We start from the raw sequence: 27,202 nt of genomic DNA, 5'->3' as shown, positions 1-27,202 counted from the left end.
AGAGTGGTGGCTGTGTGGAATGAGCTTCCAGTGAAGGTGGTGGAGGCAGGTTCGTTTTTATCATTTAAAAATAAATTGGATTGTTATATGGACGGGAAAGGAATGGAGGGTTATGGTCTGAGCGCAGGTAGATGGGACTAGGAAATACGTGTTCGGCACGGACTAGAAGGGTCGAGATGGCCTGTTTCCGTGCTGTAATTGTTATATGGTTATATGGTTACAAACATATATTTAACGCATACAACCAAACAACAAAGAAGGAAGGAACAGATAGACTGTTGGTGAGGCAGCCATTGCTGGCGCCACCCGGTGGTTATTCCTAAAGACGTGTGGGTTCCTAGGCCCTCTGTAAATTGTCCCCTGGTGCGTAGGGAGTGGATGAAAAAGTGAGATAACATAGAACTAGAGTGATTGGGCGAGCGATAGATGGTGTGGACTTGGTGGGCCGAAGGGCCTGTTTGCATGCTGTATCTCCAACACTAAACTAAGAAAATGTCCTCTCAGCACCTTTCAGTGCATCTAAATATGCCAGTACAGTCTGTTTAGCTTACTTTACAGCAAGGTCTCGTGGTAACTTAGTGACCTTTTTTCCAAATTTTCCATGTTCAAGAAATGTAAATGAAGTATACATGGATATAAAGATTACAGGGGTATGGGACAAAGGTGGCAAATGCTACTAGTTTAAATGGGCATGTTGGTCAGTATGGACGAGTTGGGCCAAAGGGCCTTTTTCCATTCTGTGCGACTCTAACCCTTAAGGATTTTCACAAGCACAATAGAAAATGAGCCTGGTAGAAAAAAAATAAACACGATGAGTATGTGGTATGGTGGTGTAGAGGTTAAATTACCGGGTTAGTAATCGAGTGATATGAAGAAATAACACACAACCCTGAGTTCAAATTCCACAGTGGTAACAATGCAATTTAAATTCAACTCTTGAACTGGAATTTTATCGAGCATTTATGGAGAATTCATCGGTGGCGCAGCAGAAGAGTTGCTGCCTTACAGCGCCAGTGACCAGGGTTCGACCCTGACTACGGGTGCTGATTGTACGGAGTTTGTACGTTCCGCTTGTGACCTGCATACGGTGCTCCGGTTTCCTCCCGCACTCCAAAGACGCACAGGTTTGTAGGTTAATCGGCTTTGATAAAATTGTAAATTGTCCCTAGAGTGTAGGATAGTGTTAATGTACAGGGATCTCTAGTCGGCGCGGAATCAGTGGGCCAAAGGGCCTGCTTCCGCACTGTATCTCGGAACTTGAAAAAGTGTTTTGCATGGTGAGAAATTGAATGGGGGTTGGTGCTCAAAGGGATCTGGGTATCCTTACATCCAAATTACTGAAAGATAACTGGAAGGTATAGAAAGCAATTTGCAAGGCAAATGCTTTGTTGGCCGTTATAGCTGGGTGGTTTAGTACAAGAGTGATGATGTCTTAACCAATTATAAAGAGCCGTGTTGAAACTGCCTCTGTAATAACACAGAGATCCGTTCTCTCCACCTGTGTATAGATTGGGCTGCACAGTGGTAGAGTTGCTGCGGTACAACGTCAAAGACCCGGGTTCGATCCTGTCCGCGGGTGCTGTCTACTGAGTTTGTGCTTTCTCCCTGTGACCGCGTGGATTTTTTTCAGGGTGCTCCGGTTTCCTCCCACATCCCAAAGACTTGCAGGTTTGTAGGCTAGTTGGCTTCGGTAACATTGTTAATCATCTCTAGTGTGTAGGATAGTGCTGGTGTCAGAAGCAGGCCCTTCGGCCCACCTTGTCCATGCCTTAATAAGATAATCGATTGACGCTCCAAAGACAGAAGATGAAGCCTATCCAGCCTCTCCCTATAACTCAGGCCCAGATAACATCCTGGTGAATCTCTTCTGCACCTGTTTCAACTTAATGACATTGTTTTTGCAGTTTGAGGATAAGGTCAGCTGTGAATGTGAAGCCCGTTTCCCAGAATGTTGAGCAACATGGTGCCTCTGCTCATCTCGACATTCTATATGAGTTATAGAGACATACAGCACGGAAACAGGCCCTTCGGCCCAGCTTGCCCATGCCGACCGAGGTGCCTCATCTACACTGTGTAGGAAGGAACTGCAGATGCTGGTTACACCAAAGATAGACACAAATTGCTGGAGTAATTCAGCGGGTCAGGCAGCATCTCCGGAGAAATGGAATAGGTGACATTTCGGGTGGAGTTCAGTCCCATCTATACTTGTTCCACCGACCTGTGTTTGGCCCATATCCCACTAAACCTTTCCTTTCTATGTATCTGTCCAAATATGTTTCAAAAGTTGTTCGAGTACCTGCCACAACTACTTCCTCCGGTAGCTCGTTCCATAGACCCACCACCTCTGTGTGGAAAAATTGCCCCTCAGGTTCCTATTAAATCTTTCCCCTCTCACCTTAAACCTATGTCTGCTGATTCTCGATTCCCCTACTCTGGGCATCTATGCTATCTACTCCTCCCATGATCTTATACACTTTTATTAGATCACACCTCATCCTCCTACGCTCCAAGGAATACAGCCCTAGCCTACGCAACCTCTCCCGAGAGCTCAGACCCTCAGCTTTTTGTGCTCCAATTGAGAATATTGAATGACTCCACAAAGGAAAAGAAAAAGTCAGCCCTGTAAACCAAAGCCTTGCGATGTTCACCTGGAGGACCTGATGCGTTTCTTGGCTGTAGGTCAGGAGGTTTATAGTTTAATTTAGAGATACAGCGTGAATACAGTGCAAGGTGAAGTTCAGTGAAGTCTGGTGAAACATAGTCTTAGGGTCTCGAATGAGAAATTTGAAGTTTGTCAGCCATTATCGCAGCTTTAGCCATTTCCTCATGAAGTGCCACGCTGTGAGTTATTGCCCAAACAAGTGGTCACCATTACACAGTAGGCAGCACAATTTGATTGCATCACCTGCGTATGTGACGTCACCGAACATCACCTTCAAGCTGATGTATTTCCCAGACAACTGCCTGTCTTCTACCAGTAAAGTATTTTTCTTTTCTTTTAATCAGAATGCATTTTCTAATGTCATTTTGCAGTCAGGCGAGCTCAGGGGTTTCAGAGCTCAGGGACTAGGACCAGAGGGCACAGCGTCAGAAGGAAAGGACGTACCTTTAGAAGGGAAATGAGGAGGAATTTATTTAACCAGAGGATGATGAATCTGTGGAATTCATTGCCACGGACAGCTGTGGAGGCCAAGTCATTGGGTGTTTTTAAAGTGTAGATTGATGGGCTCTTAATGGGTAAGGGTTCAAAGGTTATGGGGAGAAGGCAGGAAAATGGGATTGAGTGGGAAAGATAGATCAACCATGATCGGATTGCAGGGCAGACTCGATGTGGCGAATGCACTAATTCTGTCCTTGTGAACAATGAAATCCTTACTGGAAGCTTTGGATTACACCGGAACATTTATCAAGACATTGGGTGTTTTTAATGCGGAGATTCTTGATTAGTAAAAGGTTACGGAGTTGAGTTGAGTTTAATTTATTGTCATTTATACCGAGGTACAGTGAAAAGCTTTTTGTTGCGTGCTAATTAGTCAGCAGAAAGACAATACATGATCACAATCGAGCCGTCCACAGTGTACAGATACTTGATAAAGGGAAATAGCGTGAATAATGTTTAGTGTAAGATAAAGCTCAGTATAGTCCGACCAAAGGTCGTCCGAGGGCCTCTAATGATGTAGATGTAGCTCAGGACTGCTCTCTGGTTGTTGGTGGGATGGTTCAGTTGCTTGATAATAGCTGGCAGGAGAAGGGAATGGATTTGAGAAGGGAAAATAGATCAGGTATGATTGATTGACGGAGTAGATTTGATGGGTTAAATGGCCTAATTCTGGTGCTGTCTGTGTGGAGTTTACTTGTTCTTTCAATGACGACTTTAGTTTCCTCCATTTGTCATAGTCATAGAATCAAACACCATGGAAACAGGCCCTTCAGCCCAACCTGTCCATGGCGACAAAGATGCCACATCTATGCTAGTCCCACCTCCCTGTAAACCTTTATTATCCATGTACAAGTCCAAATGTCTTTCAAATGTTACATTGACTTGCCTCAGCTACCTCCTGTGGCAGCTCGGTCCATATACCCACCACTATCCGTGTGAGGTACTTTGATATCCTCTCGCATTCCAAAGACGTGTGGGTTAATAAGTTAGTTGTCATTGTAATTTGGCCCTAGTGAGTAGGTGAATGGTAGAATCTGGAGTGGGAAGAGGGAAATGATGAGAAGGTCGGGGGAATTTTTACAAAATGGTATTAAGTAGGGTTATTGACAAAAAGTTGTTTGATGGCTGGCACGGAGTGGGTGGGCCAAAGGTTCTGTTTCTGTGCTGTATCCCTCTACAAGCGGCATGGTGGCGCAGCAGTAGAGTTGCTGCCTTACAGCGCCAGAGACCCGGGTTTGATCCTGAATCAAGGTGCTGCTTGTACGGGGATTGTATGTTCTCCCCGTGACCTGCAGTTTTCTCTGGGTCCACCAGTTTCCTCCAACACTCCAAAGACGTGTAGGTGTGCAGGTTAATTGGCTTCGGTAAAATTGTAAATTGTCCCTAGTGTGTGTGGGATAGTGTTGACCGACGGGGATTGCTGGACTGAAGAGCCTGTTATCGCGCCTTATCTCTAAACTTGGTGTAAGCCTGGTGATTGTGGGAAATATTCTGGTACAGAGGGAGCAGGGTGATGTGCCGGCTCCAGACTTCAATCATTTATATAGCCCCTTGCAGCCCAAGGTGAAGGTGCAGTGAAATGCTATGTTTTGCCCACCGTGTCCGCGCCGACCAGTGATCCCCATTACACTAGCGCACACTACACTATAGGGACAATTTACAACTTATACCGAAGCCAAGTAACCTACAAACCTGCATGTCTTTGGGATGTGGGAGGAAACCGGAGCACCCGGAGAAAACCCACGTGGTCACAGGGAGAACGTACAAACTCCGTACAGACAGCACCCCCATAGTCATGATTGAACCCGGGTGTCTGGCACTGTAAGGTAGCAACTCTACCGCTGTGCCACCCTGCCACCCTGTGACGTGCTGACTTGGTCTCAGGAATCAGGCCAGCCGACCAGTAAAGTACAGAGGCAGTACAGCACTGTCTGAGGGAATGCCACTGGAATGAGAGATGTTACAAAGCCACCATTTCCTTTCTCAGTTGAATGTTACAGGTACCTTGGCAACATTATGAAGATCAAGAGATGGCAAGGAATTGCAGAAACTGGTTTACATAAAAAGACTCCAAGTGCTGGAGTACCTCAGTGGGTCAGGCACCGTCTCAGGAGAACTTGGATAGGCGATGTATCGGGTCGGGACCCTTCTTCAGACTAACTTTCACTTCTTTCAGGGAAATCTGACGAAGGGCCCCGACCCGAAATGTACCTGTCCATGTTCTCCACAGATGCTGCCTGACCCGTTGAGTTACTCCAGCACTTGGTGGGTTTTTTTGAAGATCAGCAGTGTTTTCCCCACAGTGCCCTGGACAGTGTTTATACCCACACTCAACGTTGCCGGGATTATCAGGCTGTTTTTACACCATCCTTTGTGAGATCTTGTTGTGCTTCATTGACTACCTTGTTTCAAATGCACATCATTAGTGTTGGGATACAAGGAGCTGCAGATGCTGGAATCTGGAGAACTATAATTCTGCACTCTGTATCTTCCCCTTTGCTCTATCTATTGTACTTGAGTTGGAACTGATTGTATCTATGTATGGTACCTCTAATCCGTTTGCATAGCATGCAAAACAAAGCTTCTCATTTTACCTCGGTACACGTGACATTAATAAACCTAAACCTCAGTCTTCACCTAACCATCATTAACCAGTATCTGGACGAACTCATTGTCAACTCTTTATTTCTTTGTTTCAGCCGACTTTCATGTGACGATAATATGTTGAGCAAAACACAAAGTGCTGGAGGAACTCAATGGGACAGGCAGCATCTGTGGTGGGAAGTGGACAGGCAACACATTGTGTCAGCACCCTTCTCCAGGCTCATTGGTTTTGGGATGTTTGCTGATATTATAAGCAAGACATTTATGATGTCAAGGCAGTGCAGCATTGGAGTTGCTGCCTTACAGCGCCAGAGACCCGGGTTCAATCCTGATGATGGGTGCTGTCTGTAGGGAGTTTGTACGTTACCTCTGTGACCACGTGCGGGTTTGTAGGTTAATATGCTTCTGTAAATTGTCCCTCGTGCGTAGGATAGAACCAGTGTACGTGTTGGGGTGAACTCGCTGGGCTGAAGGGCCTGATTCCGTGCTTTATCTCTAAAGACGTGCGGGTTTGTAGGTTAATTGGCATCTGTAAATTGTCCCTGATGTGGAGGATAGAACTGGTGTACGGGTGATCGCTGGTTGGCACTGACTCAGCAGGCCAAAGTGCCTGTTGCCACGCTGCTTTGCTTAACTGAACTAAACTAAACTATTTACATTTTGAAATTCCCAAAGTATGTTTGACAGATCTTATAATTTTTTCTCCCTCTCTCTCTCTCTTTGTCTCTATGTTTTACCTGGTTGCTAGGGACCCGAGATACAGTGGACATTGTGACAGGTCATCACCATGGCAATGGTTCAGGCAAATCCCTTGACTTCTGAGCACCAGAGTCCAGTCAGTGGAAGGAAGCTGCAGCCTTCTTCACCGACGGTGCTTTTGCCGATCGCCATGGGTAGCGTCGGCAGTCTCGTCTCCGGCCGCAACTACCACGACAAGCACTGCAAAGCCACAGAATATGGCGGCAAGGGTCGGAAAACCGGCCAGATCCAGAATATTTTCAGGCAGCAGGATGGACACCTAAAAAATGGCTATTCCCAGGACTGCGTTGGGGCGATGGCGGCCAAGAAGCAGAGTGGGAACTACGTGCACACGAAGGACGACCGGCGCAATGGAGGCTGGAACATGATCGAGTCACCGACCAGCCCTTGCAGTGACACCGAGGACACACGGGAAGGAAAGCTGGCCAATGGAAACATCCGCGGTCCACCGCCGAAGATTATTCCAGTGTCGGGCAAGCTGGAGAAGGTAGGGTCACATGGAGAACCTTCCCTTGGAAAACGGCGCAATGCCGCGTTACGTATTCACTGCCACAACTCTTTGTGCTGTGTGTTAACAGGCACGGGTTTGATCCTGACCTCAAGTGCTGGCTGTGTGGAGTTTGCATGTTCTCCCTGTGACCGCATGGGTTTCCGCCGGGTGCTCCGGTTGCCTCCCACATTTCAAAGCCGTGTGGGTTTGTAAGTTTATTGGCTTCTGTAAAATTGCCCCTAGTGTGTAGAGTGGATGCAAAGGTGGGATAACATGGAATTAGTGTGAACGGATGATGGCTGGTCAGCACTGTCACTAGTGCCCTTGAATCCGCTTTGAGTCCTGGAGTCACACAGCACGGATACAGGCCCATCCTGTCCATCCCCACCAAGATGCCTCATAGGGCGACACTAGTGGCCAGTGCTAGAGTTCCTGCCTTACAGTGCCAGAGACTCGGGTTCAATCCTGACTACGGGTGTTTTCTTTACGGAGTTTGCACTTTTCTCCCTGTGACTGTGCGTGTTTTCTCCAGGTGCTCCGGTTTCCTCCCACACTCCAAAGACGTACAGGTTTTTGTAGGTTAATTGGCTTTGGTAAAAATTGTAAATTGTCCCAAATTTACACTTTCCCCAGGATGGTGCTAGTGTAATTTACAGAAGCCAATTAACCTACAAAACTGCAAGTCTTTGGAGTGTGGGAGGAAACTGGAGCATCCGGAGAAAACCCACATCTGGATCAACATAGATTCATAGAAAATAGGTGCAGGAGGAGGCCATTCGGCCCTTCGAGCCTGCACCGCCATTCGATATGATCATGGCTGATCATCCAACTCAGTATCCTGTACCTGTCTTCTCTCCATACCCCCTGATCCCTTTAGCCACAAGTGACACATCTAACTCCCTCTTAAATATCGCCAATGAACTGGCCTCAACTACCTTCTGTGGCAGAGAATTCCAGAGATTCACCACTCTCTGTATGAAATTTTTTTTCTCATCTTGGTCCTAAAAGACTTCCCCCTTATCCTTAAACTGTGACCCCTTGTTCTGGACTTCCCCAACATCGGGAACAATCTTCCTGCATCTAGCCTGTCCAACCCCTTAAGAATTTTGTAAGTTTCTATAAGATCCCTCCTCAATCTTCTAAATTCTAGCGAGTACAAGCCGAGTCTATCCAGTCTTCATATGAAAGTCCTGACATCCCAGGAATCAGTCTGGTGAACCTTCTCTGTACTCCCTCTATGGCAAGAATGTCTTTCCTCAGATTAGGAGACCAAAACTGTACGCAATACTCCAGGTGTGGTCTCACCGAGGCCCTGTAGAACTGCAGTAGAACCTCCCTGCTCCTATACTCAAATCCTTTTGCTATGCATGCTAACATGCCATCTGCTGTAGTTCCCGCTGTAGTTTTTTTGAGCAGAGCTCGATCCAGGCCAGCCCCAGGCTACTGCGGGATCTCCTTGGACGCCACGTCCCACTCCTCGCCCCTCCACCTTTGTTCCCCCGAGAACGTCTCCCGCATCCGACCTCGAGGGTGTGCGGTAGTCCAGACCCCGGGTCCTCCTCCTCTCTACTGGCCTCGCCCCCTCGCCTGTCGCGTCCGTCATCGCCAACTTCATCTTCCCGGTCTCCGGTTTTCGGGGGACGAGCAGGGGCTGGCCCGGCATCCTCTCCCCCCTACAGGGTCTTGCGATCGGCCGCGGGTGATGAGCACTGTGCGGCTCAGCGTTCTCTCCCTGCAGGCTGCCGGGCCGCCGAATGGTAGCCGGCTCAGCGGCTCCCCGCCAATCAGGACCTAGGCTCCATCCTGCCCCCTGTGTGGAGTTTGCACGTTATCTCTGTGCCCGCGTGGGTTTCCTCCGGGCACTCTGGTTTCCTCCCACATCCCAAAGACCTGGTGGTGGGTTAACTAGCTATTGTAAATTGCCCCTTTGGTGTAGATTAATCGGGCGGCACAGTGGTGTGCAGCTGGTAAAGCTGCTGCCTAACAGCGCCAGAGACCTGGGTTTGATCCTGACCTCCGGTGCTGGCTGTGTGGAGTTTGCACGTTCTCCCTGTGATTGCATTGATGTCTCCCAGGTGCAGCAGAATACTCAGAGGTGTCCTGGGTCTGTGTTGGCCATTCAGAAATGCTTAGTCAGGATCGGACCCGGGCCTCTTACTCCGTAAGGTAGCAACTCTACCACTGTGCCACTGTGGCGGCCAATTTCACTGTAATAAGCTCCAGCAACTATTCCTCAGCCCATCCACCAACCGATCAAGATCCTGCACAATATTTGAAATTTTTATAACCTTCCGTGCTATCTTCAATACCACCCACTTTAGTTTCATCTGCAAACTCAAACCTTAGAGTCGTGGAGAGCGATAGAGAGATACAGTGTGGAAACAGGCCCTTTGGCCCAACCTACCCACAACGACCAACATGTCCCATCTACACTAGTCCCACCTGCCTGCGTTTGGCCTTATCCCTCTTGACCTGTCCTATCCATGTACAGTACCTGTCTAAATGTTTCTTAAACGTTGCGATATTCCCCGCCTCAATTACCTCCTCCGGCAGCTTGCTCCATACACCCACCACCCTTTGTGTGAAAAAGTTACCCTTCAGATTCCTATTAAATCTTTTCCCCCCTCACCTTAAACCTGTGTCCTCTGCTTTTCGATTCTCCTTCTCTGGGCACGAGACCTACCCGATAGATCTACCCGATCTATTCCTCTCATTGTCTTGTGCACCTGTATAAGATCATCCCTCATCCTCCTGCGCTCCAAGGAATAGAGTCCTAGTCTGCTCAACCTCTCCCTATAGCTCAGGGCCTCGAGTCCTGACCGGATCTATTCCTCTCATCATTTTAAACTCCTGATCTTGTCTCATTCTCTTGCAGAACATCGAGAAACACCTGATCAGGCCGACGGCCTTCAAACCAGTTGTGCCCAAGAACAGGAACTCAGTGCAGTACCTGGTTCCCCGCCCCATCAACGGGCTATCGGACAGCCAGGGGAGCCTGAACATCGTCTTCAACGGGAGCTCGCTGGGGTCGGTGATGTGCGGGGAGAAGCGCAACTCTCTGCAGAGCTACGGGTGTGCGAGGGGCAGCGTGCAGTCAGGGACGCTGTCTGACTCTGGCAGGAACTCGCTGTCCAGCCTGCCCACCTACAGCACAGGTGGCAGCCAGCAGCTGGACGGTGTGGGCTCATCCACGGGGCAGCTCCACCTGGAGGCGGGAGGAGGAGGTGGCGGCGGCGGCGGTGGCCATGGGTACCAGGAGCGTGGAGCGGTCTCCCTCCACAACTCAGACAGTGGCCGCTCCTCCTCCAGCAAGAGCACGGCGTCGCTGAGCGGCCGAGCTCCGGCACTGTCGGACGGCGAGCGCTCGCCACCACCGCCCCCGCCACCGCCGGGCCACGAGGCGGTCGTGCGCGATCTGGAGGACAGGCTGCGGGAGCGCGAGGAGGAGCTGCAGCAGCTGCGCGAGAGCCTGGAGGAGAATGAGGCGGCTCTGTGCCAGATCTATGAGGAGAAGCAGCGGCGATGCGAGCAGGAGATGGAGGAGCTGCGCCGCAGCTGCGCCGGACGCCTGCGCCAGAGCTCGCAGAAAACACAGCGGGTGCAGCAGGTGCTGCAGCTGCAGGTCTACCAGCTGCAGCAGGAGAAGAAGAAGATGCAGGAGGACTTTGCGCAGCTGCTGCAGGAGCGGGAGCTGTTGGACAAGAAGTGCGCCTCCTTCGAGAAGGAGCAGACTGAGCTCGGACCACGACTGGAGGAGACCAAGTGGGAGGTAGGTCCTCCTTCCCTCACCCCCTCGCTCCACACGGAAAAGGCAGTGAAATTGGCAAGTCATTGAAATTGGCAAGTCATTGAAATTGACAAGGCTTTGAAATTGACAAGGCATTGAAATTGACAAGGCTTTGAAATTGACAAGGCTTTTGAAATTGACAAGGCTTTGAAATTGACAAGACATTGTAATTGACAAGGCAGTGAAATTGACAAGGCATTGTAATTGACAAGGCATTGATATTGACAAGGCATTGAAATTAACCAGCAATTGCTTAAATTGGCACTTAACTCTTTTAACATTGTACCAAACAGCGTTTAGTATTTGCAACTAGCAGTCAATTTTAGCTGTTAAAAAGAACTTTGTATTTAAAAACAACTTGTTTCACAGAGTGAACATTTGATGGTTGGAGTGAATCCCTTACTTCCTTATAGTGGACAATCGGCAGTAACAGACACCATTCCCCCCCTCCCCCCACGGCCTGATATAATGAGGGTTTACTGTACCACAAGTTTTTCAGACATAGGAGCAGAATTAGGCCATTCGGCCCATCAAGTCTGCTCCGCCACTCGATCATGGCTGATCTTTTTCTCAACCCCATTATCCTGCCTACTCCCCGTAACCTTTGACGCCCTTACTAATCAAGAACCTATCAATCTCCGCTTTAAAAATACCTATTGTCTTGGCCTCCACAGCCGTCTGTGGCAATGAATTCCACAGATGCACTACCCTATGACTAAATACATTTCTCCTCATCCCCATTTTGAAGGGTCCATCCTTTTATTCAGAGGCTGTGCCCTCTAGTTCTAGGAAGAAGCTGTTCCTGAGTCCGGTGGTGCACTCTTTGAAGCTTCTGCACCTTCTGCCAGATGTGAGCGGGGCAAAGGAAGGAATGACCGGGGTGGGACAAGTCTGTGATTATGTTGGCTGCTTTTTCGAGACAGCATTAAATGTAGATGGAGTCAATGGTGGGGATTCAGGTCTGTGTGATGGACTGGGCTACATCTACAACTCTCTGCAATTCCTTGTGGCCTCAGGCAATGCGGTTCCGAAACCAAGCTGTGATGCTACCCGACTGCATGCTTTCTATCGTGCATCTGTAGAATTTGGAAAGGGTGCAGGGACGATTGATGAGATTGTTGCCAGGACTCGAGTGCCTGAGCTATAGGGTGAGGTTGAACAAGCTAGGACTCTATCCTTTGGAGCGCAGGATGATGAGGGGCGATCTTTCTAGAGGTGTACAAAATTATGAGAGGAATCGATCGGGTAGACACACAGTCTCTTGGACAGTGTAGGGAAATCAAGAACTAGACAACATACGTTTTCAGTGAGGGGGGGAAAGGTTTAATAGGAACCCGAGGGGTAACTTTTTCACACAAAGGGTGGTGGGTGTAAGAAATGAGCTGCAGGAGGAGGTAGCTGAGGCAAATACTACCGCAATGTTTAAGAAACATTTGGACAGGTACATGGATAGGACAGGATTAGAGAGATATGGGCCAAACGCAGGCAGGTGGGACTGGTGTTGATGGGGGCATGTTGGTCAGTGTGGGTAAGTTGGGCCGAAGGGCTTGTTTCCACACTGTATGACTCCACGACTCGTAAGTTTGTCAGAGTCACTGGGGACATGCCGAGTTTCCTCATATCTTTTCCTGTTGTTGCATCCCTCCCCCCCCGTAGGTTTGCCAGAAGTCGGGGGAGATATCCCTGCTGAAGCAACAGCTGAAGGACTCCCAGTCCGATCTAGCCATGAAGAGCAACGAAATTGTCTCCATGAAGGCGCAGCTCCGCGAAGTTCGGGCGGAGCTTCAGGACCACGAGGACGAGATCCACGAGTTCCGGGATTTGGTGCACACCAAGACCTTGGAGCTGGAGGTGTGCGAGAACGAGCTGCAGCGGAAGAAGAACGAGGCCGAGCTGCTGAGGGAGAAGGTGGGCAAGCTGGAGATAGAGACCACGGGCCTGAGGGAAGCTCTGGGCAGCAGCAGGCAGCAGCAGGCGGTCGGCACGTACGCCGAGCGGGAGGACGCCTTCCTGATGTACGAGAGCGACGAGGCCAAGGTGCAACGTCAAAACGCGGACAACCATCAGGGCCTCTGGCAGCAGCTGGAGAAGCTGAGGGCCGAGCTGATGTACGAGCGCAGGAGGAGCGAGAATCAGCAGCAGAACTTTGAGGTGGAGCGGCGAACATGGCAAGGGGAGAAAGAGAAGGTGATTAGGTACCAAAAGCAGCTCCAGCACAACTACATACAGATGTACAGGAGAAACCGGGAGCTGGAAAGGGAAATGAGACAACTTAGTGTGGAATTGGAAGCTAGGGAGTTGGATGACCTGGAAGCGCGAAATGAAGACATTCGATTTGAGGAGATCACGGCAACAGAAATCTAAAAAAATGATTTTAATAAAGGACAAAACCACCTTTGCCAAATCTTTGTGTTAGATAAATATAATGATGGACAATCATAACTCTCTAACCTGTTTTAGTTTACTTCCAATGTTTGTAATAAAAGGGCCAATGACTGCTTTGACCTAATCTTCCTCCAGGTACATCAAGACATCTAGGTCTATCGTTGCTTCCACGGATGTTCCCATTAAGTGCTTTTTCAATCCCTCGCTGTGTGAGTGTAGGGGGAGATACAATGAAATACAGCGGTGAAGCTGACTACACCAATGAGCAAACAGTCGGTAATGTTTGCAGTGAAATGGTTCTGTTCTATCGACACCCAAAACCAGGGGGATTTGGTGTTCATTATACTAGATATACCAGAGTTGTCCCTCTCTAATTAAATCAGTTAAAGATACAGCATGGGAAAAGACCATTCTGCCCCCAGGCCGAGCATCGCTCGCCCCTGTTCACACTAGTTCCATGTTATCCCACTTTCTCATCCAGTCCTTATGGACTCTTACAGGCAATTTACAGAGGCCAATTAACCTCTACAAACCCGCACATCTTTGGGACGTGGGAGGAAACTGGAGGAAACCCATGCGGTCACAGGGAGAACGTGCAAACTTCACACCAACAGCGCCCGAGGCCAGGATCGAACCTGGGTCTCTGGCGCTGTGAGGCAGCAGCTCTACCAGCTGTACCACCCTGCCGCCCATCCACGTCCATGGGCATTGACCTATCCCAAGAATATTCACCCAGTACCTTTGCCACTCATCCACCATCAAAGGACAAGGCAAATTTGGCCAAGTTGATCTTTGGGTGTAGATAACTTTAATTAAAAAGAAACAAAAGCAGTTATAAAAACAAAATGCAATAGGATGCAATTTTTCAGAATGGAATGGACTTGAAAATATACCTTGAAAAGTGCTCCTGTAAAATAATTCTGAATTCTGAGCACCTTTTATAAAATGGCATAAAACAATGAAACTGATATCTTTTTCTTTGTTGAATGGAAGGAGACTGGATTTTCAGCCAGATTTATATTTTAATATACTAAATGATCTCTGTAGTTGTTTATGTCAATGAGAATTCTGTCACTTGCTACCTATTCATGTTGAGGCCAGGATTGATTGTGGACAGATAGTGGGAGATATAAAGCTGAACTGTGGAATTCAGTATTCCTACTTTCCAATAGGATTAAGCCAGACTTCCCTGGGTAATTGGGATGGGATTCCATCATTGCTATGACCCTAAGTCAGTTTAGTTTTTTGATACAGCGTGGAAAGAGGCCATTCGTCCCACCGAGTCCACGCCGTCTATCAATCTCCTGTACACTAGTTCCATGTTGTACACTCTTTGGCATCCTACATTGGCTTTGGTAAAATTGTACATTGTCCCTGGTGTGTAGAATAGTGCTGGTGTAACAGGCCCAATTTGTCCATGCCCACCAGGTTGCCTCATTGGGCGGCACAGTGGTGCAGCAGTAGAATTGCTGTCTCATAGCGCCAGAGGCCTGGGTTCGATCCTGACCACATTGTCTGTACGGAGACAGATAAAGATTGGCTTCTGTAAAGATTGTAAATTGTTCCTAGTGCCTAGGACAGTGTTAGTGATAGCTGGCCGGCACAGACTCGGTGGGCCGTAGGGCCTGTTCCTTCCTGCGCTGTATATCTAGTCTAAAGTCTACGCATTCAGGACAATTTACAGAACCCATTTAACCTGCAAACCTGCAAGTCTTTGGAATGTGAAAGGAAACCGGAGCACCCGGAGAAAACCCCTGCGGCCACAGGGCAAATGTACAAACTCTGTTCAGACAGCACCTGTGGTCAGGATCGAACCCAGGTCTCAGGTGCTGTGAGGCAGCAGCTCTACCTCTGTGCCACTGTGCCATCCAGTGTTATAGAGCAGAATGGGATTGGGAAAAATATTCCTGCATCTTTTGCACTTGATGTCAAGTGAAAAATGTGGACAGTTTGTGCAGGCAAAATTTCCACCCATTCCACTAACACCATAATCCTCGCCGTCTTTCTGTCTGCCCACAACCGGATCCACAGTATATTTGCCAAGACAGAAATAAGGGTTGGTGGCTCTGAAAAACTTCCTTTGCTCGGTTAGCTGCTTAAAAATAGGCTCCTCTCACGTTGGCTCCTTCTCAGCCAAACCTATTGCTACATGGGACCAGTTCTCCACCCAAACAGTATCTCATAAGACATGGGAGCAGAATTAGGTCATTCAGCCTATCGAGTCTACTCAACATTCGATCATGGCAGATCTATTTTTCTCTCTCAACCCCATTCTCCTGCCTTCTCTCCGTAACCTTTGATACCCTACCTAATCAAGAATCTCCACTTGTAAAATACCCAATTTCTTGGCCATCACAGCATTGAATTCCACACATTCACCTTCCTCTGGCTAAAGAAATTCCTCCTCATCTCTATTCTAAAGGGTGCGTCCTTTTATTCTGAGGCTGTGCCCTCTGGTTCTGGACTCTCCCATAACTGCAAACACCTTTTCCACGTCCATTCGATATAATTGTTTTATTATCCGGTAGGTTTCAATGTGATCCCCTCCCCCTCATCCTTCACTATTCCAGCAGTGCTCCCCACACCAGCCTCTGGTGTGTGTATCAGCCATTTGTAATCCAATGGAGTTGCAGCAGAGGCAGGGAGGTACAGGAGACTAACTTGTGAGAGAGTAACATCCTGTCATAATCATAGAGTCACACACATAGAAAACAGGCCCTTCAGCCCAACTTGCCCACACCAACCAACATGTCCGATCTACACTAGTCCCACCTGCCTGCATTTGGTCCATATCCCTCTGAACCTGTCTTAAACATTGCGGTAATCCCTGCCTCCACTTCCTCCTCCAGCAGCTCGTTCCATACACCCACCAAATGTTACCCCTCAGGTTCCTGTGAACTCTCCCTCCCTCCCCCCATCATCTTAAACCTATGTCCTCTGGTTCTCAATTCCCCTACTCTGGGCAAGAGACTCTCTGCATTTACCCAATCTATTCCTCATGATTTTACACAGCTCTATATGATCACCCCTCATCCTCCTGCACTCCAGGGAATAAAGTTCTCGTGTTCCACCAATTCTACATGGTGGTGGCTGATCTGACTAACATTAGCCCTGCATCCCTACCTGCCTAGCCTGCTCAACCTCTCCCTATAGCTCAGTGCAATGGAGGAGCAGGATGTAGACTTTGGGAAATCTGGTCGAAACGATTCAAGAACCAGATTGTCTCAAAGAACTAAATAAAAGCTCTTGGGATGTCAGGATTTCATCTGCCCACTGCACACAGCATAACTGAAGCCAGTGACTGTGCTGACCCACCTGTGCACGCATGTTTTATATGGAAAGCTAGATAATGTTATAATAATGGTTTATTCTCTACCTCGCCCACTTTGCTTTAAGTTTAGCTTAGTTTAGATCAGAGATACATTGTGGAAACAGGCCCTTCGGCCCACTGAGTCCGCACTGACCAGCGATCCCAGTGCACTAGCACTATCCTACACACGAGGCACAATTTGCAATCTTTACCGAAGCCAATTATCCTACAAACCTGCACGTCTTTGGAAGTGTGGGAGGAAACCGGAACACCTGGAAAAAAACCCATGTGGTCATGTTATCCCACTTTCTCATCCACTCGCTACATACTGGGGCAATTTACAGAGGGCCAGTGAACCCACAAACCCACTCATCTTTGGGACATGAGAGGAAACCGGGGCACCCAGAGGAAACCCACACGGTCACAGGGAGAACGTGCAAACTCCATACAGACAGCACCTCTGAAGTCAGGATTGAACCTGGGTCTCTGGCACCGTGACCACTCTACCAGCTGCACCACTCACTGTACCACCCCCCTGTACGGCTTTATTGGTCTTGCAGTCTGCCCCACTACCCCAGTGCTGATAACACACCGAGCCATCTACACAGATTGTTGAAGCCCCTTAAAACTGCCTGCCTATTTTCTCTGTCATTTATTGAGTACGTTTATTGAATGGTTTACAAGATGGGACTGTCGGTTGTCACGGTGACATTCGGGGTCTATTTATTGTCCATCTATAATTGCTCTAAGAACCAGAAACCAGTCAAATGAAGAAGGGTCCTGACCCGAAACATCACACACTCTATTCCTCCAGGGATGCTGTCTGACCCGCTGAGTTACTCCAGCATTTTGTATCTATCTCTGGTGTAAACCCGCATCTGCAGTTCCTTGTTTCCACATTAAGAGTCAACTAACTTGGTGAGTCTGGAGTTGCAGATGGATCAGACTGGGTAAGGATAACAGATTTTGATCTCCAAGGATATTAATGAACCTGATGGGTTTTCACAACACAAGACCTAAACAGCACAGCACGTGAACAGGTTCTTCGGCCCACAATATCTGTGCCGGATATGATGCCAAGTAAAGCTAATCTCCTCTGTCTGCAAGTGATCCTGTGGTTTTATGTTACTTGTGCTGAGACTGTTCGTTTACACAGAGGCGCAGAGGTAGAGGTTGCTACCTTACAGCGCCAGAGGCCCGGGTTCGATCCTGACTACGGATGCTGTCTGTATGGAAAGTAGAGGGGCGGGTGGGGGGGAGATGGAATTGAAGGTAAGAAAATAGACAATAGGTGCAGGAGCAGGCCATTTGGCCCTTCGAGCCAACACCGCCATTCAATGTGATCATGGCTGATCATCCCCAATCAGTACCCCGTTCCTGCCTTCTCCCCATATCCCCTGACTCCGCTATTTTTAAGAGCCCTATCCAGCTCTCTGAGAACCTGCCTGCACCGCCCTCTGAGGCAGAGAATTCCACAGACTCACCACTCTCTGTGAGAAAAAGTGTTTCCTCGTCCCCGTTCTAAATGGCTTACTCCTTATTCTTAAACTGTGGCCCCCTGGTTCTGGACTCCCCCAACATCGGGAACATGTTTCCTGCCTCTAGCGTGTCCAAACCCTTAACAATCTTATATGTCTGACCTTATAACAATCTAAAATGCCAGAACAAAGTAGGGCCGGCAACAGATGACCAAGAAAGGGTGGAGCCCATAATGGCCGATTGTTGGCTGGGTAAGAGGTGAGATTAGAGGAGGCCTGGTTGGCTGAAGCATTCTCAAATACATTTTTGCGAGTGTTGGCATCCAGACCGCTGGTGTGCTCTTTGGCCTGAAGAATGCAATGGGCTGATTGTTAAATCTGCAGCCTAAAATGCTCCTGACTTTTGTGTGACCTCATTTGAACTAAAAATGGAGCTTCAAAGTGGTCTTCTGACTCACTTTTCATGGAGCAACCAATTTCTGGCAGGCATTTAGGGAAGGCTGAGAAAATATGAATACTGACTGACCACATCAAAGATAGACACAAAATGCTGGAGTAACTCAGCGGGTCAGGCAGCATCTCTGGAGGAAAGGAATAGGTGACGTTGCGGGTCAGAAGCCTTCAGACCGAGAGACACATAACATGAGAGATCCCATTATTCAGTCAAAGGCCAAACTGGGTGAGGATGGGACCATTAGTGAAGCAGATAGGCCTTTACGACAGGGCGGTAGAGCTGCTGCATTACAGCGCCAGAGGCCAGGGTTCGATCCTGACCACGGGTTGCTTTACGGAGTTTGTACATTCTCCCGGTGACCCCGTGGGGTTTCTCCCACGTTCCAATGAAGTGCGGGATTGTAGGTTAATTGGGCTTCTGTAGATTGTGCCCAGTGTGTAGGATAGAACTAGTGTGAACGGGTGGTTGATGGTCGGCAAGGACTCGGCAGGGCTGAAGGGCCTGTTTCTACGCTGCATCTCTGAACTAAACTAAACAAGCTGTAGTTCCAGAGGTAGCCATTATTGATACGATCGATTTTTGTTCCAGATTTAATTAATTGAATCTAACTTCCTCGGCTGCTGTGGTTGTGATTCAACGTATGATTCCGAGTGGTCAATTAACCCAGTAACTCTTTCCAAATTTTTGTTTTATTAAGTCATGAAAAAGATCTTTCCAAATCTGCATTTTTCCTGAAGGAAGTTTAGTTTATTTATAGTCATATGTACGGAGATACAGTGAAATGTCTGTTCTGCATGCTATCCAGTCTAATGTTCAAGCTGAACATGAGTGTGGCACAGTGGTAGAGCTGCTGCCTCACAGCGCCTGAGACAAGGGCTCGATCCTGACCTCGGGTGCTATCTGTCCACTCAGATAGCTTGTACATTCTCCCTGTGGCCGCGTGGGTTTCTTCCGATTGCTCCGGATTCCTCCCACATTCCAATAGACGTACTGATTTGTCCATTCATTGGCTTCAGTAACATTGTAAATTGTCCCTGTTATTTAGGACAACGTTAGTGTACAGGGTGAGCGCTGGTTGGCGCAGACTCGGTGGGCCAAAGTCCCTGTTTCCACGCTGTATCTGTAAAGTCTAACGATTAAGAGTTCAATGGATCCTCTTCTGGAACAGCAGGCAGAGGGTGATAGGGTCACACAGCACGGAAACAGGCCCTTTGGTCCAACTTGCCCATGCCATCCAAGATGCCCCATCTACACTAGGCCCACCTGCCCCTGCTGGGCCTGTAAACCTTCCCTATCCACGTATCTGTCCAAATGTCTTTTACATGTTGTTATCGTACCCGCCTCAACTACCTTCTCTGGCAGCTTGTTCCATCTGCCCACCGCCTTTTGTGTTGAAATGTTACTCCTCAGATTCCTGTTAACTTTTCCCCCTCTCATCTTAAACCTATGTCCCCTGGTTCTTGATTCCCCCCTACTCTGGATAAAAGACTCTGCATTCACCCTATCTATTCATGATCTTATACACCTCCATAAAATCACCCCTCATCCACCTGAGCTCCATGGTATAAAATCCTAGCCTGCCCAACCTCTCCCTGTAGCTCAGGCCATCGAGTCCTGGCAACATCCACGTAAATTTTCTCTGCACACTTTCCAGCTTTTACAACATCCTTGCAAACAGGGTGACCAAAACTGAACACAATCCTCCAAATGCTGCCTCGGCGATGTCACATTCTGGTGCCATCTTGCAATTTCCAAGTCTCTTAAAAAGTCCTATCTTGGCCTAAGGAGGGATGCAATTTCTTATTTTCTTACTTTAAAGCCTGGTGTCCTGGCTCGATGAAATAAGGGTCACGAAACAGTGAACCCATTCAGAGAAAGTGGCGGCTTCCGCCAATTTACTGATAAACTCAGTGAAACGTGTCGTCGAGTGTGTGAGAGGAGTGGATGATTTTTTTCAATCATTACTGCCCTGTTATTATGTGGCCGATTGAATGCGGATTTGATGCAGTAATTAGATGGTGAGGCAGCAATTTGTAGAGTCCTGCTAAATCTAATGGAGCCTCTTTTAATCTATGCCACAGATAACAGTCCAAGCACACTTCGCAGAAGGCTCCATTATGTGTGCACGCTCATTAAATGAGTTCATGTTCCATTTGATTCACCAGCCTCTTTGTTTGAGTCCATCAAAGGACTGGTGTTATCTCCTCACGGAGAGCATGTGGTGAGCTTCCCCACTTTAATGGCTCTGCATTTAAGTGTTTCATGCAGATAGATGCCAAATCTAATGACGTTTCTCGTCCTATTAAGACGAGCAGGTTCACATCGCCACCTGCATCTGAGTAAGTAACTGCTTTCTCTGCTGAAGTTCACATCGTTGCTATCTCTGGTGATTAAACCTGTCTGCATCGCCACCACCACCTGCCTAGAGAATTCTTAAGTGAATGCAAAATACTGCACTCAGGCACTCAGCAACAACCAGAGGTTAAGTGGAAAGCTGTTACTAACTGCATCTGTCATAGAGGGAGTCATAGAATCATACACGTGGAAACAGGCCCTTTGGCCCAATTTGCCCACGCCTACCAATGTGCCCCAACTATCCCACCTGCCAGCGTTTGGCCCATATCCCTCTAAACATATCCTGTAACTGCATGGGCTTCCTTCGGGTGCTCCGGTTTCCTCCCGCATCTTAAAGACGTGCGGGTTTGTAAGTTAATTGGCCCTCTGTAAATTGCCCCTAATTTATAAGGAATGGCTAAGAAAATGGGATAGCATAGAACTTGTGTCAACGGGTGAACGATGGTTGGAGTGGACTCGGTGGGCCAAAGGGCCTGTTTCCATGATTTATCTCTAAACTAAACTATCCATGTACCTATCTAAATGCTTCTCAAACATTGCAATAGTACCAGTCTCAACTGCCTCCTCCTGTCCTTTATTGTGCTAAATATGTTTTTTTTAGTTTAGTATAGCTTATTTAGTTTTGTTTATTGTCATGTGAACCGAGAAACAGCGAAAAGCTTTTTGTTGCGTTTTCTTGCCTGATACCAGCTAAGGATGAAACTGTTCCTGAATCTGAGGGAGTGATCAGGATGAGAATTGTCCGTGAATATGGTGGTGGCCTTGCTGAGGCAGGATGAAGTGGAGATGGAGTCAATTGAAGGCTGGTGCTAAATGTGCAATCGAAATGCAATAGATATATGGCAAATTCTGATTCTTGGACCTTGCCGAGTACACACCTCGAAAATCAGCAGGCAGCTCTACTTGAAGGAGAAGGTTCACCAGGTTAATTCTTGGAATGGGATGCAGAGATAAGCAACTTCAGATTGTGGTTTAACATGAAAGGACACAAAGTGTTGGAGTAACTCACCAGGTCAGGCAGCATCTCTGGAGGACATGGATAGGTGACATGTGTAGGAAAAAACGGCAGATGCTGGTTTACACCAAAGAGAGACACAAAATGCTGGAGTAACTCAGCGGGTCAGGCAGGAGAGGGAAACGAGAGGTATGAATAGGTTCAGAAGTTGAGCCGATTTTTCAGAGTGATTGTGAAATTCTTCCATGGACATTCTAAAAGTAATATTATAAGACACTTTGGAAGGATTTTGCCATTGTTCATGATATCTTTCATGTCTCTGAAAGGAAAAATATTCATGCTGCCATATAATTTTGCAAGGCTAACAGATTGTCATAAAAACCCATCTGGTTCACTAATATCCCTCAGGGGCGGAAACCTGCCACCCTTCCTCTGCCTTGCCCTGACTCTTTGGAAACTGCCTTTCCAGTTCTGCCGTACGAACACTAACTCCTGGAATCACAGGCAACTCCATCTAATGTGAACAAATGGGCGGCACAGTGGCGCAGCGGTAGAGTTGCTGCCTTACAGCGCCCGAGACCCGTGCTCCATCCTGACCACGTGTGCTGTCCGTACGGAGTGTGCACGTTCTCCCTGTGATCGCGTGGGTTTTCTCCGGGTGCTCCGGTTTCCTCCCACACTCCAAAGACGTGCAGGTTTGTAAGTTAATTAGCTTCTGTAAATTGCCCCCACTGTGTAGGATACAGCTAGTGTGAACGGGTGATTGTGGGTTGATGGGCGAGTTATCTCTCGAAACTAAAAACTAAGAACTAAAAAGTATTAAAACGTGATACCTATTTCTTCAAACTGCCATCGCAAATCTTATTTTCAGCCCTTTCGACCAATAAGATTGTAAAATTGATTATTCCTTGTTTTTTATGTTGAAGTCTGTTTCATAAGTAAAACCGTATACTTGCGCTACACATTATAAAAATCGGGAGAGATGTTGTAAATAATAATGGGATTGAGAGCAATGCACCACAGCCGTTGATGTTTTTGTAGACCCTTTCAAAGTATGTATCTAAATGTGGAGCCTGTGATGAGATTAATTTAGGAGGATTCACGATATATATTTCATTTACTTTCTCTCCTGTCTGGCTTCTCCTTCCTGCTCGGTGTTGAACATGGTGTTTGTGGAATCTGGTTCCAGATTACTTATTTTTTCACGTTGTACAGTTCATGTATAAAACTGATTACAGATCAATGTGTTTCTAACAAATAAAAAATGTTGAAATTATTCAAGTTTAATAGCAATAGCTTATTCTTACCTAGATAAAAGTCTACACTAAAGGATAACTTATTCGCAGCCGATATCAGACTCCTAAATCAATCTTTCACGAACCGCTCCCAGAGCTGCTGCTGCTTACTCTTTCTCTTAAGTCTTACTTATTTGGTTATTCGGGTATTGTGCTTTAATATTCTTTTACACTACACTTTCAAGAGAGAGCTAGATAGGGCTCTTAAAGATAGTGTAGTCAGGGAATATGGGGAGAAGGCAGGAACGGGGTACTGATTGGGGATGATCAGTCATGATCACATTGAATGGCGGTGCTGGCTCGAAGGGCCGAATGGCCTACTCCTGCACCTATTGTCTATTGTCTACTGGTATTTTTGCGTAAGGGGCAGCATGGTGGCACAGTGGTAGATTTGCTGCTTTACAGTGCCAGAGACCCGGGTTTGATCCTGACCTTGGGTGCTGTCTGTACGGAGTTTGTACGTTCTCCCTGTGACCATGTGATTTTTTTCTCCAGGTTCTCCGGTTACCTCCCACTCTCCAAAGATATATAGGTTTGTAGGTTAATTGGCTTTGGTAGAGTTTGTAAATTGTCCCTAGTGTGTAGGATAGTGCTAGTGTGCGGGGATCACTGGTCGGTGTGGACACACTGGGCCAAAGCGCCTGATTCCGTGCTGTATCTCTAAAATAACTAAAATCTTGCACCATCCTGCTGGTTTGCCCTTATTCTATTTATAGTAAACCCTTGCAATAACTCCTCCATACAGCAGATTTTGGTTATAGCGGGGGGAAGCTCCCGTTGCGCTGCACCCACCACCCTTCACCACTTCCGGCAGTTACCCAACGCGCTGGCCTCACGTGATGTGCTTCCAGTTACGGGAGCGGAGAGCGAGGAGCATGAAGTCGGCGTGAGTACCGGGCTCTATCCCTGGCGCGCCATGCGTGGGGCCTGGGGCTCTACGATTCCCCAGCTTTGGGTTAATCTTACTCCCCCCAACCCTCAGATAGGCACAAAGTGCTGGAGTAACTCAGCGGGTCAGGCGAAAAGGAAGGAGAAAAGGAATAGGTGACGTTTCGGGTTGGAACCTCCTAGCTCGGATATAGCAACCAATCGGCAATAATGGTTTGCATCCTCTTAGTTTTTTAGTTTTAGTTTTAAAGATACAGTGTGGAAACAGGCTCTTTGGCCCACCGAGCCCGTGTCGACCAGCGATCCCTGCACACCAGCACTGTCCTACACACACAAGGGACAATTGACAATTTTACAAACCTGTACGTGTTTAGAGTGTGGGAGGAAACCGGAGCACCCGGATAATACCCACAGGGAGAACGTACCAATTCCGTACAGACAGCACCCGTAGTCAGGATTGAACCCGGGTCTCTGGTGCTGTAAGGCAAGAAACTCTACCTTTGCCCCACTGGGCCGTATCCCCCTCTTTCCCGTAGCCCATTATAAATTCACAATTTGTAATAGCCCATTATAAATTCATAATTTGTAATAGCAGAATTAGGCCATTTGGCCCATCAAGTCTACTCCCTCATTCATCATGACTATGTATATTATTGACTCTGTGAGCTTCATGTGAACAATGAATTTTATTGCACCCCAGTGTATAAAACAAGAAACTAACGTAGTCTAACCTAAGATTATTACCATTTATATACGCAACTGCATAATATCAAAGGATGCCATTTTCAGTAACACATCACGCAATTTAACACAGATGGTTTCATCGGAAGAGTTTACTATCCAATTGTCATTACTGTCAATTTATTCATAACACCTGCCACTAGCGAGAGAGAAAATTACCGAAAACAAAACAGCAATCTCCCACAGCATGTGTCAGGACAGTACTGAATAATGCAGTTACAATGTAATTCACCGTGCTGTCTGCAAACGCAGTCAGGTTTGGCTTTTATGGTTCAATATATCATCCTGACCTCATGATATGCCAATGAATGCTCTTGAATAAACAGCAGCCTTTATATTTTAACGATCTACAAAATAGGCTTCCAATTGTTTGGTATTTCCAAAAGAAAAATTTATTTTAACTTCTCTCGGGATTCCAGTCATTGAATGCTGCGGGGAAGTGCACACACAATGATGTCTTCTCCAAATACTGTAGAGTTTAAAGATGCAGTGTGGAGACAGGCCCGTCAGCCCACCATGTCCGCACCAAACAGCGATCACCACATACACTAACACTATCCTACACACTCAGGACAATTTACAATGTTACCAAAGCCGATTAACCTACAAACCTGCATGTCTTTCGAGTGTGGGAGGAAACTGGAGCACCCGAAGAAAACCCACGCACTCACAGGTACAAACTCGGTGCAGACGGCATCCATAGTCAAGATCAAACCCAGTTCTCTGGCGCTGTAAAGGGCCTGTCCCACTTGGGTGTCATTTGCACGTCACGCAGGTGGCGTGTGAGGATTTTGAGAATCCCAAAATCCTGGGACGCTACGCGCTACCGCGCGTCACTGCCTACGCCATCATGCGCCATGCGCGTGTAATGCATGGCAAGTGCGCGTAATGCACGGCATGCGCGTGTAATGCATGGCAAGTGCGCGTAATGCACGGCATGCGCGTGTAATGCATGGCAAGTGCGCGTAATGCACGGCATGCGCGTGTAATGCATGGCAAGTGCGCGTAATGCACGGCATGCGCGTGTTATGATGTGCCTGTTGTGACAGGTAAATGATGTTGCGTAAATAACGCGCAAATTACGCCCAAATGGGACAGGCCCTTTAGGTAGCAACTCTACTGCTGCGCCACCGAGCCGCCCCTAATAAAACAGTGGGGTGCAATAGGAAACTGTTAGATTGGAGTCCAGAAGGCACTTCAATATATTTATGATTTTTGTATCTTCAATTCACAGGGTGTTAGAAACAAGAACTCTCACCTCCGAGTCACTGTCTCAAAATATGTGGTAGTAATGGCAGTGAAGCTATCAGTTTGCTGCTGTAACTCTGGGAAACTGGCAGCTAACTCTGGTCCACAACACACAGCTCAATATAGAAAGACGGCCCTGATACAAGGAACTGCAGATGCCGGTTTACCAAAAAAAAAAGACAGTGCTGAAGTAACTCAATAGGTCAGGCAGCATCTCTGGAGTAATTCAATGGGTCAGGCAGCATCTCTGGAGTAACTCAATGGGTCAGGTAACATCTATGGAGTAACTCTCTGGAATTATTTACAATATATACTAACGATTTAGATGAGGGAATTAAATGTGACATCTCCAAGTTTGCGGATGACACAAAGCTGGCTGGCAGAGTGAGCTATGGGTGGCAGTGTGAGGAGGATGCTATGAGGCTGCAGGGTGACTTGGATAGGTTGGGTGAGTGGGCAGATGCATGGCAGATGCAGTATAAAGTGGATAAATGTGAGTTATTTTGCTCAAAGTTTCAGCATCTGCAGTTCCTTGTGTTTATAGAAATAAGCATATTGTCTTCTCCTTATGACCAATCATACCTGTTCTGATGTTTTTTCAATGTCATTCTGCACAAAACACAAAGAGCTGGAGGAACTCAATGCGTCAGACAGTATCTGTGGCAGAAATGGACAGCGATGTTTCAGATTGGGATCAGCGAAGTGGGAGAAAGCTGGAAAACTGAGATAGGGGCGCAACAAAGCCTGGCAAGTGATAGATGGACACGAGTCTGAAGAAGGGTTTCGACCCAAAACTTCACCTATTCCTGTTCAAAGATGCTGCCTGCCCTGATGAATGACTCCAGTATTTTGTGACTATCTTCGGCGTAAACCAGCATCTTTAGTTCAAGCCTACACAAGTGAAAGATGGAGACATGTGAGGTAGTTTGTTGGGCAGAGTAAGTGACAAAGGCTGGAGGTGAAAAGGAGATAAAAGGGTGAGAGATAAGGAGACAACACAAGTGAAATATAAAGCCAGAGGGAAGGGTATAGTGGAAAGGGGACGGGGTGGGGGGGGGAGAGGAGAATGTGTGTGTGTGTTGAGATTAAATGGGGTTGGGATACTCGGGGGAGGGAGATGTGTATATGAAGGAGGGGCAAAGAGTAGGGTGACTAGTGAGAGGAGGAGGGGGGGGGGGGGTGAGTGATGGTGGGATAATGAGTGCACACCAGGGTAGAGGGGAGGAGGGGGGTTTACTTGAAAGATGTAATTCTGTATACAGACACAGGGTTGGAGTAGTGAAGGTCAGAGCA

The 27,202-nt window shown here is 47.5% G+C and overlaps 1 protein-coding gene across 3 annotated transcripts in view; it reads left to right on the top strand.

Annotated features, from left to right (window-relative positions):
- lzts2 (leucine zipper tumor suppressor 2) overlaps positions 1 to 14,149 on the top strand; it is a 129,636-nt gene extending 115,487 nt beyond the window's left edge. For all 3 annotated transcript variants that reach the window (XM_033034022.1, XM_033034021.1, XM_033034023.1), the window contains 3 exons: positions 6,513 to 7,010; positions 9,889 to 10,782; positions 12,457 to 14,149. In XM_033034022.1, the coding sequence (XP_032889913.1) occupies positions 6,552 to 7,010; positions 9,889 to 10,782; positions 12,457 to 13,164 (2,061 nt within the window). In that variant the 5' untranslated portion in view covers positions 6,513 to 6,551 and the 3' untranslated portion in view covers positions 13,165 to 14,149. The remainder of the gene's footprint in view (positions 1 to 6,512; positions 7,011 to 9,888; positions 10,783 to 12,456) is intronic.
- The last annotated feature ends 13,053 nt before the right edge of the window (positions 14,150 to 27,202 follow it).

This window comes from Amblyraja radiata, chromosome 15 (genome assembly GCF_010909765.2).
Source record: "Amblyraja radiata isolate CabotCenter1 chromosome 15, sAmbRad1.1.pri, whole genome shotgun sequence".
In the NCBI taxonomy this organism is placed as follows: Eukaryota; Metazoa; Chordata; class Chondrichthyes; order Rajiformes; family Rajidae; genus Amblyraja; species Amblyraja radiata.
The sequence above is the reverse complement of the archived record's forward strand: the minus strand, read 5'-3'. Positions and strand labels throughout refer to the sequence as shown.